The 12,239-nt window shown below is 38.9% G+C and overlaps 4 protein-coding genes across 4 annotated transcripts; 2 read left to right on the forward strand and 2 right to left on the reverse strand.

The window, feature by feature from the left end:
* Window positions 1-1,758: 1,758 nt before the first annotated feature.
* LOC145850529 (hemoglobin subunit alpha-4) lies at window positions 1,759-2,909 on the reverse strand. The gene is made up of 3 exons (XM_082976587.1): window positions 2,739-2,909; window positions 2,061-2,268; window positions 1,759-1,972 (listed from the first exon to the last, which is right to left on the reverse strand). The coding sequence occupies exons 1-3, from the start codon at window positions 2,831-2,833 to the stop codon at window positions 1,844-1,846; spliced, it is 432 nt and encodes a 143-aa protein (XP_082832713.1). The 5' UTR covers window positions 2,834-2,909; the 3' UTR covers window positions 1,759-1,843.
* A 1,110-nt stretch (window positions 2,910-4,019) lies between these two features.
* LOC145879844 (hemoglobin subunit beta-like) lies at window positions 4,020-5,025 on the forward strand. The gene is made up of 3 exons (XM_082976588.1): window positions 4,020-4,194; window positions 4,371-4,593; window positions 4,778-5,025. The coding sequence occupies exons 1-3, from the start codon at window positions 4,103-4,105 to the stop codon at window positions 4,907-4,909; spliced, it is 447 nt and encodes a 148-aa protein (XP_082832714.1). The 5' UTR covers window positions 4,020-4,102; the 3' UTR covers window positions 4,910-5,025.
* Window positions 5,026-7,020: 1,995 nt separating this feature from the next.
* LOC106607383 (hemoglobin subunit alpha) lies at window positions 7,021-7,930 on the reverse strand. The gene is made up of 3 exons (XM_014204300.3): window positions 7,766-7,930; window positions 7,334-7,541; window positions 7,021-7,224 (listed from the first exon to the last, which is right to left on the reverse strand). The coding sequence occupies exons 1-3, from the start codon at window positions 7,858-7,860 to the stop codon at window positions 7,096-7,098; spliced, it is 432 nt and encodes a 143-aa protein (XP_014059775.1). The 5' UTR covers window positions 7,861-7,930; the 3' UTR covers window positions 7,021-7,095.
* A 1,850-nt stretch (window positions 7,931-9,780) lies between these two features.
* On the forward strand, window positions 9,781-10,746 carry LOC145850530 (hemoglobin subunit beta-1). The gene is made up of 3 exons (XM_082976589.1): window positions 9,781-9,947; window positions 10,174-10,396; window positions 10,550-10,746. The coding sequence occupies exons 1-3, from the start codon at window positions 9,856-9,858 to the stop codon at window positions 10,676-10,678; spliced, it is 444 nt and encodes a 147-aa protein (XP_082832715.1). The 5' UTR covers window positions 9,781-9,855; the 3' UTR covers window positions 10,679-10,746.
* Window positions 10,747-12,239: the final 1,493 nt, after the last annotated feature.

Consider the following 12,239-nt stretch of genomic DNA (forward strand, 5'->3'; position numbering starts at 1 on the left):
CCTAAAGCCAACTCCTCCTTTGGTCGTCTCTCCTTCCAGTTCTCTGCTGCCAATGACTGGAACGAACTACAAAAATCTCTGAAACTGGAAACACTTATTTCCCTCACTAGCTTTAAGCACCAGCTATCAGAGCAGCTCCCAGATCACTGCACCTGTACATAGCCCATCTATAATTTAGCCCAAACTACTACCTCTTCCCCTACTGTATTTATTTATTTTATTTATTATTTTGCTCCTTTGCACCATATTATTAAGATTTTAACTTTGAACTTTCTTCAAATTATAATTCTACCATTCCAGTGTTTTACTTGCTATACTTTATTTACTTTGCCACCATGGCCTTTTGTTGCCTTTACCTCCCTTATCTCACATCATTTGCTCACATTGTATATAGTCTTATTTTTGTCTACTGTATCATTGATTGTATGTTGTTTTACTCCATGTGTAACTCTGTGTTTTTGTATGTTGTCGAACTGCTTTGCTTTATCTTGGCCAGGTCGCAATTGTAAATGATAACTTGTTCTCAACTTGCCTACCTGGTTAAATAAAGGTGAAATAAATAAAAATAAATAAATAAAATATTCACATGGAGATCCAGTGAAAACAAAAATCGGACATTGATTGATTTCTTGATTTATCAAGCTGAGTTCCTTCTCTCAAAGCAGCGCAGTGATGCTGTCCAATCAAAACGCTGCTGGAATTATCAGTTGACCACACATACCATCAATGGATAAAATAATTCTAGAATGTATAGGCTACATACAACGCATCATCCAAACTGCATGATTAACTATGCCTACACATACTGTAAGTGGCTAAAGGAAAATGTTCTATTTTTAAAATACTAAAACACCAAATTAGGCCTACCTTATTATAAATTAGGCCATCATCACTGTCAATGATAATGATCATTCTTCACGTTGCACAGGTGAAATGTCCATGCTGCATGCATGCCAACCATTTGATCCAATCAGTATCATGGGAAAGTGCATTTCGATTTTCTTGAATGATGTAAGGGTGGCTAACCGGCCTAACTAATCACATTTTAGGACAGACGGAGTAAATCAACACAGCCACCACATGAGAATTAAAAAACAACAACATTTCAGCACAATCATCCTAAATTATCATAAGAAATGACATGGTGTTTTTGGTATAACAGTAGCCTGACATTATCATGCTATTATTGTCGGTTTGTTATGTAGAATACTAATTAATCATGAAGTGATCTTGCGAGACATATCACCATTTTAAGGAGTGGCAGAGCGTCGCTCCGCTGTACACCCGCAGCACTACACTCCTGATTATAACTGTTGGATGACTTCCAGGGTTTCGAGTAACCACAGCTCCATGAACTAAGTGGCGCATTCTGCTGACTACACTTTTTTTTAAACCATTGCAGCAGCGCAAAAGATTCAATGCTGACCCAAATTCATAGCGGGCTAAAGCCCTGAAAGCCAGGTCCTGGTAATGTCCATGATGGACCGTAATGTCTGGCCACAACATATTGGTCTCAGGCACATTCATTTGGGACTTTTTAAGTTCAAGGTGTATGCAAAGGTGGAGTAAGAATATACATGTATTGTGAAGTGCATCATTTTTATGAGATGCCTTTGAAATACTGTGAAATAGGCTATTAACTTTATTTTATACTTGACTTGACAAATACATTCTACAAGATAATCCAAATATAGCCTACAGTATAAATCACAAGACAATGTAAGACAATTAAAATGACAAACAACAAACACCTCGGTATGAGTTTCAGTTAGGTTTATTGTCAGTGTGCCAATATTGGATGGACATTATTCCTCGGATGACAGCATGACAGCTGAACTCCGGTTTAGCGGTACTTCTCCGCCAGGGCCAGAGCCACTTGCTGCAGGAACTTGTCCACGGACAGGTGGATCTCGGGGGTAAATTCCGCAGGGAAGTAGGCGGCAAAGACCACAATCAGGTTGTGAGCCAGGATCTGCAAAGAAAAAGGGAAATAGATTATTTCACATTTACACAGGTAAAAACTCAGATATTTTTAGTGTTATTTTTTTAAATGATCTTACCTTGAAGTTGTTGGGGTCCACCCTCAGCGTGGTGGCGTGCAGTTCACTGAGCTTGGTCAAGAAACCAAAAAGGTCGTCCAAGTGTCCAACACAGTCATCGATCTGATTCATGATGGTGATGCCGTGTTTCTTCACTGGATCGGAACCGGGGGCCACGGAAGTCCAGTGGGAGAAGTAGGTCTTGGTCTGGGGGTAGACGACAAGCATCCTGTCGTGGACATTAGAAATCGGGTGAGCCAAAATTAATCTTAAATAATCATTCGTTCAGTGCTCCCGCAACTTATTTTCGCCTACATACACTCATAGAAAAAGTGGATCCAAATGGGTTCTTCGGCTGTCCTATTGGATAACCCTTTTTGTTTCCAGTTAGAGCCTTTTTTGTTCCAAGTAGAACCCTTTGTGTTTCAGGTAGAAGCCTCTGGGAAAAGGGTTCCACATGGAACTAAAAGGGGTTCTACCTGGAACCAAAAGGGTTCTCTACTTGGAACCAAGAAGGGTTCTTCAAAGGGTTATCTTATGGAGACAGCTGAACAACCCTTCTAGGTTCCAGATAGCACATTTTGTTCTAAGAGTGTAGGCTACGCGTTTATAGCTTCCAAATTGACTGAGTAATTTTGCGCTAATAATTTCAACAGCCTACATGTACTTAGTCTAGAATTTACATCGTTATGTAATTACCTGGAAAGAGCCTGTTCTCCAATCTCATCGGTTTTAGGGAGGATCTTGCCCCAGATGGCCTTCACGTTGGCTTTGTCCTTGGCTGAGAGACTCATAGCTGCGTCTTGTCCGTTTATCCACTTAAATGAAGATGCTGAGAAAATAAGCTTGTGAGCGTGGAAAACTCAGAGGCTGTTTTTATTGAGGCACAAGAAAAGGCACACCCCGATCTAATCTTGGCTCCGCCTCTGATTGGGAATTTGTCCAAGACATGATTCATGTTTTTTATACTTTATAATTATGCAACCGAGCCAATTCATGTAATGTCCAACATATGACCTTAGCACATAATACTTTCGTTTGTAAAAATGTTGCCATAACAATGCATGCATTTATTTCATATAGATTGAATAACAATGGGTTTTTGAAACACTTAATTCCTCAATATTTTCTTTACAATTAAAGTTTAGTCTAATATTAAGGTCTAATATTGCAGCACTCATTGGTGAGTGAGTATAGGCTATGTGATTCTGTAACCTACAAAAGGTTCGATGGAAAAATCGATGGAAAGTTTTTGTTCTGGTAGCAAAACGTTGCCGATGCCTATCCAACACAGTCTCACAATCAATTGTAACAATATATAGGCTACATGCATTGTATTTCAGTGGAGTTAAACAAAAAGCTGTAGTTTCATTGAATGAAATAGGCTAATATCCACATTGAATAGTGTCCAGTTAGAACTTATTCCCCTGATGAAGGCCTAGAAAACGACTTGTCACCAACTGACATTTCCATCAATCATTCAAAAAGAAATATGGAACTTTCAAATGGGTGGGGCCGTCTGAATATGAAGATAAAACACATTTTGAGTCATGCTCTTTCTTCAATAGTTTACTCCAAATCTACGCTTTTCCCTAAATAAACACTTACATCATGAATTAGCATTCTATAAAGATAATATTACAATTCAATGTCAATATTACAACGATCAATTAAAAGAGCATTTATGGCTAAAGGAACCAAAATCCTTTAAAGGTCTGTACATTTTACTTTTTGAAATTATGTTCGATTGTATCATTAAGTATGCATATGTTATTGAAGGCTCATCATGACTTGTTTATTCCATCCATAATCATTTGAATTTGGTAACGCCTAAATGACCAAGCATTATCTTTAAAGGTGGGATGAAGTTGGCGCAATGCCGATATGTGCCACACTCGAGGACCTTGCCCCCTCAAGACATTCATCCAATCATTTTCTGTGTCCTGTTCAGGGCGGAGATACTGAACATCAATAAATTGGACGTCCCGGGAGACAAAAAGCAGCTCAGGGATCCCTTGTAACATTTTGCAAGTACCAACGGAAATCAACAAACAAACGTCAACATGGTCGACTGGACAGATGCTGAGCGCAGTGCCATCTTAGGCCTGTGGGGAAAGATCAGCGTGGATGAGATCGGACCCCAGGCCCTGGCCAGGTACATTCTTATAATATTTATGTAGACATCATTAAATAATAACTTGATAATAGGCTACCTAGAATATTTAGCACTAATTGCGTTGTAGGAATTCGCGGTTTTCACCTTTGGTGCGATACAGACCATGTTGATTGTTAAGTATAATTGTAATGGAAGCCTGTTTTATTTCTTTTTAGACTTCTGATCGTGTTTCCATGGACTCAGAGACACTTCAGCACCTTCGGCAACCTGTCCACACCCGCTGCCATCATGGGTAACCCCGCCGTGGCCAAGCACGGAAAGGTCGTGATGCACGGACTGGACAGAGCTGTGCAGAACCTGGATGACATCAAGAACTCCTATTCAGCACTGAGCGTGAAGCACTCCGAGAAACTGCACGTGGATCCCGATAACTTCAGGGTGAGTACTAAACGTTATCAGAAAATACATATAGCCTAATATTATGTTCTTCATACAATTATTATATATATTTTTTAAAGATATGACCAATTAGCCTAGGAGACACATAGTCTTATGCATTAAATAGCGGTGTGAGCCGACGTAAAGTTTATGCCAATATTCTTTTACTGTCCCCTCTCCACAGCTCCTCGCTGAATGCATCACCGTGTGCGTGGCCGCCAAGCTCGGTCCCGCCGTTTTCAGTGCTGATATTCAGGAAGCCTTCCAGAAGTTCCTGGCTGTCGTTGTGTCCGCTCTTGGCAGACAGTACCACTAGAGCATCACTCGACAGCATCAATATGGAAGAGAGACGACACTGCAACTCCAGTCTGTTAGGCTGGAAGCTGTGCCATAGCTACACATATTGAAAATAATAAAATACATGTAAAAGCATTTATCTTTTTGAAGTATTGTTTTTTATGGAAAACGTTCTCCTGCAATTGTACTGATGGCACATGGTTTCTACACTCCAAAATGTGGGGAATGTGAATGAAAAAAACTGTTTTGATGATGGTTTTCATACACGTACTCTGTCCATAATGTAGCGGCCTATGGGATATTAATTGAGGTAAGGAAAGAGGATGGCACAAAATGTAATTGAGTTAATAAAGCCGCATACAAACATGTTTTTTAGCCCTTGGGTTCTGCCATGGAGTTATATTAGAAGTGCCCATCCAAGAAGGCTCAAGGTCATTGGCCACAGATAGAACGTCATCAAATCACGTTATATCTACAATAGCTTTGATTGGACTGATCATCAGTCATCATCAATTGTCATCAAGTTGACAATCTACTGACAAATCCTTTTTAATCCTTGTCATATGAAGATAAATAATGAAGAGAAATTATAGATAAAACGTATCGGTGCTTATCGGCCGTTGGACATAAACATTCCACAACAAGTTGGAAATCGCAAATTCAACAATGAGTCGTTTGGAAGGAATCAGTGGATAACTGCAAGCGTTGCAAAGAAACCACAAACGTTAGCCTGCTATTCAATGGAGTGGCTGTGTTTCCCGAGTTCCCACCATAAATCCAGAAAATGCCAGACTTTGATAACAAAGTTTGATGACAACATCTGCCAACCAAGGACCGCTGCGCCACCTTCACAAGGTGAGTCATAACATGTCTTGTATGCTGCTGCATAAATGATGTAATATGCAAGGGAGAAATGTATACTGTATCTAAGAAAGTAATACTTAGTGTATGCTGTGTAGAAAGTTGTTAGTAGCCCATGTGCCTCACCCTAATAATGTGGTCTATTTTCTCCAGAGCTGGATTGTAAACACATCGTTCGTGACGGGGTGTGTGGTGTTTGGCTACCTTGTTTGAACAGCTTTGACAGTGCTACTGATAGTGGTTGTGGTGCTTGGCTTGCGCGTTCAAATTCAGCACACACAACATTCTATAATATAATTGTGTTATTTGACGTGTCAATTTAAAAGCGTATTTAGTGCTTCAAATAGTGTTATATGACGTATCTTTTTTTGTCAGGTAAAGACCCAAACGGCATTCAATGTGCATCAATTCACGTAGTCCCATCAAACAAAGTTTGCGGTGCAAAACTGTAGATGAATTTAAATACTCATGTGTCATCTTTTTCCCCATATGTTAGGCTACGTCTGCGCCTAACCTGCGGGCAAAACCAAGCCCGCGGGTAAAAACAATCAGGAACAAGGGTGTGCAACAAAAACCCGAGAGATTATACTACTAGTAAGCCTACTAGACTAAATATCAACAAATGTATTAAACAATACACGTTTGTACGAAATAGTAAAACCATTTAACTTACAGACATTTAGGATCAGAGATGCGCAAGGATACTTTATTACAACATTTAAAAAATACTCATGTATCAAAATAAACTACAAAATGCCACGGTGCCGAAAGGTGTTTTGGTTGAAAGAAAGTCGAGGCATGGAACTTCTAGAATGAGTGTTTGTGTTCGTTTTTCAAAGTCGATTTCAGTTCCCCCACCAAATTCTCTGCGTTGAAAATACAAAATAGCCTGTTCTAGTAAGTATCTTGCTGCAAATTAAGTATCTTGCTGCAAATTACATGGTCATTTTCCAAAGTTATTAAAATATTTAATTCATATAGGTCTAAAATACATTTGTTTATCTCTGAATAGGTTTTCATTGTGCCTCTACCGTCTTCATACAGTCCATTCAGTTTACCAAGCCCTATCTGGAACTACTCCATATTCATCACATATTAAATGAGGTCAGCAAAATTCATGTTACACGTATTAGATAGGCTAACCAAAGTTATGGAGAACATAGTGAGCTAGTGGATGGTGCGCCTAAAGCAATATTTAGTACTATTTAGAAAGGGATCCTTTCTCAATGATGGTGAACTGTGGTGGAATAAGGACACAGAGGACATAACTTCATTCATTGCCTGTTTATTTTGTGATAACAACAGAGCAGGAACTGGAGTCCAATTTTGGACTTCATGATGGTCTTATCTGTATTTGTCAGCCAGGGCAGCGGACAAGGCTGCAAGGAATTTATCCACAGCAATGTGCACTTCGGGAGTGAAATCCGCAGGGAAGTGAATAGCCAGGGTCACAAGGATGTTGTGGGACAGAATCTGAAAAGTATATTTTAAAAGTTAATATTGAAGGATTAAGCGATAGCAACAAACAGAGTTGATGTCGAGAGTGATCAATAAACAGACAATAGGTTATCTGGGGGCAAACCTTGAAGTTTCCAGGGTCAACGCGCAGCTTGAAGGCGTGCAGATCGCTGAGAGCACTCAGTCCACCCACGAGGTTGTCCATCAGTCCGACAGCATTACCAATTGCACCCATGATGACGGCTCCATGCTTCTTGACTGGGGCAGAGCCGGGGCTCAGGTCAGCCCAGTGGGAGAAGTAGGTCTTAGTCTGGGGGTAAGCAGTCAGCATCCTGCAAAGGAAGGTACAGAATAGTTCGTACTATAGGCGTTTGTATTAGATGCTGAACTTATAAGCATTACGCGTATCAGATTTCTCCCATCGTCTGTCTACAATATAATGAAAGTAGTTGACTTATTGTATGTTAAAAGGCTTATTTGGGGTCGGCACATAGGCCGCTGTCAGTAGGTTAAACACAACCATTCTCATCAGTCTTTCATTAATAAGAAGACTTACCTTCCCAAAGCCTCAGCGCCGACGACATCTGCCTTTCCTTTAATCTTGCCCCAGAAGGCATTGACCACAGATTTGTCCCTTGCTGTCAGACTCATTTTGCTCCTTTGATTGACCTGTATTAAATCTACGAGAAATGAACTGAAGAAGATGACTGCCTATACAACTAGGACCCTTTATATTACAGTAGAGCGGCAGACACGCCCAGCTACTAGGGTACACCCCCCCTACACTGCAACCATCTTGGTCAAAATCCAATAGTAAGATCTGTTTTTTTAATCAAATATTCATATTTGATAAAAGCCCCCCAAAAAGCTTAAGTTAGCGTTTTTATATTAAACTTCAATAACATGTCAGTGGTCAGTTTCTAATATCCATCATTCATTTTGTTATTTTGCGCAATGTAAATACATGAATTGTAGGCCTACCAGATGCAACAAATGTACAGTTTGATTGATAAAGATTATTTTGTTGCATAAAACGAATTATTTCAGTGTGATCAAGCATATTTCCAATAGGTTCATTCTAAAGTTGCAGCTGCTTTTGCCAAAATAGCCAAATATTTAATTTATAGTTATTTAGGATATAAAATGAAATTTAGCCAATTAACGTTAAATAATGAAAGAGTAAGAACCGTTATTTTGGCTTTTATGAAATATTAAGTTTGAATTTCCATATTAAACCCTTCAATAAGATGTCATATGGCTATGTTAATAATAATATCCATCATTAGGCCTAATTAACTTTGTTTCTTTTTGTAGTCTACAATTTAATGACTGTACTGTAACACAATACATTTAAATCAATTGCACCAGATGAAACAGATGTCAACAATTTTACAAATGTTTTTGATAAAGATAATTATTACCATTATTTTATTTTTTCGTTGCATAAAACGAAGTCTTTCAGAGTAGCCTAACCGAGCATATATTTCCAATAAGTTAATTCAAAAGATAAAGCTTCTTTTGCCAAAATAGACAAATATTTCATTAATAGTTCATTGGCTATTTGAAATTGTATAGGCCTAGATTATGACGCAAATGTCGTTCTATCCTACATAATGTTAAATAATTAAAGGTGGACTATATATATTTCATTGTAGAGTTCTATAATAGATCTTACATTGGTAAATGAAATTGCAAAATTCAAATCCACCTTCAAAGACCTGCATTCAATTGGAAAAATTGTATTCAAAGTGACGTGTTTCACATTTATTTCTTCTTTAACCTTTATTTAACTAGGCAAGTCAGTTAAGAACAAATTGTTATTTACAATGACGGCCTGTATGTATCTGTGATATGCCTACTCTGGGGTTGGAAGTTGGATATGATCCCCAATTATAAGGTTGATTGGACTTCGAATGATGATCGGAAGAAGAAAATGTCAGAGACAGACAGGTCAGGCGAGGACATGGGTACCCACCTATCTGCAAATAATACAGGACATTCCTGCGTATCATTTTTAATGTCTTGAAATTAATCACTTAAAATGGGCGGAACGGTCTGAATACCCCGATAAAAAAGGAAGCCATCATTTTGTCGTAGATAAGAAACTGTGCCAAATTGTAGGCCGGAATTGGCTGAAATTATCACATTTTCCAAATTCATACAAATGTTTAGTGATTGCATCACTTTCTATTTTTTCATTTGTGTAGCCTTATACACTGCAATGAAGGAAATGTAATCTACGGAAGATTTTTGCCATAACCTTGCTTTTAGTCTTGCATCAGTTGGATAAATTAAAACTGTTTTAGATAATGATCATGCGAATTTTGAAACGTTGGTAACCGAGATAAAACTATATAGGCCTATTTACATATGCTTCCAGGTTTTAGGATCTAACCTACAGACTTGATTCTGTAACAACTAATAAATTAACATTTACTGTTTAACAGATAAATGATTATAATTTGTCAAGTTCGAGAGCTGTAGCGCTCACTTGGCCAATACTAATCTTTACCAGAGCCAATCATATGCGCCGCCTCCAGTGGGCGGAGTGCACTCATAAATATAAGTTGCAGACAAAGTGTCTCCCTACACAATACATTGATTTGTTTTATCTTGTTGCAAAACCGGAGATCAAACACTGACAACATGGTTGACTGGACAGACGCTGAGAAGAGCACCATCAGTGCTGTCTGGGGCAAAGTAGATATCAATGAGGTCGGACCACTGGCTCTGGCAAGGTAGGTCATGGCTTCAGCCTCATTCAAATATATTATCTAAAATAGTTTATAGTGGAGATGATCATGAGTAATTATAACACTATTATACTTGTCCTGTTATCTTATTACTATTAATATTGAGTTGATATTGTTAAGTTTGAATGGAGCATGTTAGAGTATTAACTAGGCATATAATTGAAATACATTTGAAAATAATCCACATATTTCGGTGTTCTTGCAATAACAGAGTCCTGATCGTCTACCCCTGGACTCAGCGTTATTTCGGCTCTTTCGGAGATGTGTCCACTCCCGCAGCAATCATGGGCAACCCCAAAGTTGCTGCTCACGGCAAGGTCGTGTGTGGAGCTCTGGACAAAGCTGTGAAGAACATGGGCAACATCTTGGCCACATACAAGTCACTGAGCGAGACCCACGCCAACAAACTCTTCGTCGACCCTGACAATTTCAGGGTATGCCTTCTGTCTTGAGAAATAGGCTTATATTTTAGGCTTTCCTGATGTAAGCCTACACATATAACAATCAGAGCAACACGTCTAATTACAAAGGTTAAACAAAACCGTCAGTCTAATTTAACATCTTCCTTCTTTGTCTTTTGTCCACAGGTGTTGGCTGACGTCCTCACAATTGTCATTGCCGCCAAGTTCGGAGCCTCTTTCACTCCTGAAATCCAAGCAACCTGGCAGAAGTTCATGAAAGTGGTTGTCGCAGCTATGGGCAGTCGGTACTTCTAAATGCCCTCCAGACAAGTGATTATGTTCTGACATCCCTGCCTGAGTGAAAATAAAGACATCGAAACAAACTATTGTATTCATAAAAAGTGCTTCTTTTTTTTGGGGGGGGGGGGGGGGGGGGGGGGTCAGTTCCACGACAATTCTTAACATCAACAGACCAGTAATAGAGCAGCCAACGTGCATGGTTAGATGCTTTTTTTGCCCTTCCGCGTCACTTCATTTACAGAAGATCTCTGCTACACATGGAATCAAGATGTTTAGTCTGTTTGTGATATCAGGACGAAGTGCGGATAACATCAGAACGAAGCTGACTACAAAAAATGTTGCCTAAATATCTGCAATTGTTATAAACAAGTGAAGGATAAAATGATACTTCAAATGAAAACCGAGATGACTGTATTAAAACAGCCTACATAATAATATTAAAACAGCCTCAATTTCATGTTCAATCGAGTTATTTTGCCAATAGGCTGTGTACTTTTTGCCTCAATGTTTTCATGATGTGTGACATGTGCGCATTGATGTGCTCAATTTGTGATTTAGTCCATTATTATTGCCTAAAGCATAATAAGCCGCCTCAATAGGCTATTTGCAGACATAGTCAAAGTGATTGCCTACACAACCTAGGTTTACCTGTAGTCAAGTCTGACTTGGTCAAATAAGCAGTCAAATTGTATTCATTGAAAATCATGAACGAGCTCTTGATCATTGTCGATTGACTAATCTAATAAACCAGATGTTTCGCTAAAGCAACAATGGTAATAACATCGTTGTTGGTTTTATAGGCCGCTACAACACAGGCCTATTGGAATACCAACAAGCTCCTGAGATCTGCATAGCAAACGTAGCCTTCTCTCACTGATAATGAATTGCCTTCAAATCTGAAATGTAAAATGTTACACCGTGTTGTCATCGTACATCTTGAAGACATCTTACATCATATTTTCATGTTAAACAAGGTTGTTTGAGTCCTGATTCTTAAAAATATTACAAATTATACAAAGATGTGCGCTGTAGGCTATGATCCGAGTCTGACCCAAGATAGCAAATAAGGTTGGTATGCTGCAGTCAACTGGGGGGAAAGTTCCCGAGATCGCCCCATTTCACAATAGTTCCATAAATGGCCTTGTCATGCTCTTCTGCGTGTAGGCCATATGACAATACAGAACAATGTCTGGCCACAACATACAGTTCATTCGGAAAGTATTCAGACCCTTTGACTTTTTCCACATTTTGTGATATTACAGACTTATTCTAAAAATGATTAAATAGTTTTTCCTCAATCTACACACAGTTTTTCCTCATAATGACAAAGCAAAAACAGTTTTTTTTTATGTTTGCAAATGTATAAAAACTGAAATACCTTATTTACATAAGTATTCAGACCCTTTGCTATGAAACTTCAAATTGAGCTCAGCTGCACCCAGTTTCCATTGATCATCCTTTACCTGTGGTAAATTCCATAGACTGGACATTTGGAAAGGCACACATCTGTCTTATTTCAGCAGCATTGAAGGTCCCCAAGGACAAAGCGGCCTCCATCATTCTTAAATGGAAGAAG

The sequence above is a fragment of the Salmo salar genome, chromosome 06 (genome assembly GCF_965601325.2).
Source record: "Salmo salar chromosome 06, fSalSal1, whole genome shotgun sequence".
NCBI classification, from domain to species: domain Eukaryota; kingdom Metazoa; phylum Chordata; class Actinopteri; order Salmoniformes; family Salmonidae; genus Salmo; species Salmo salar.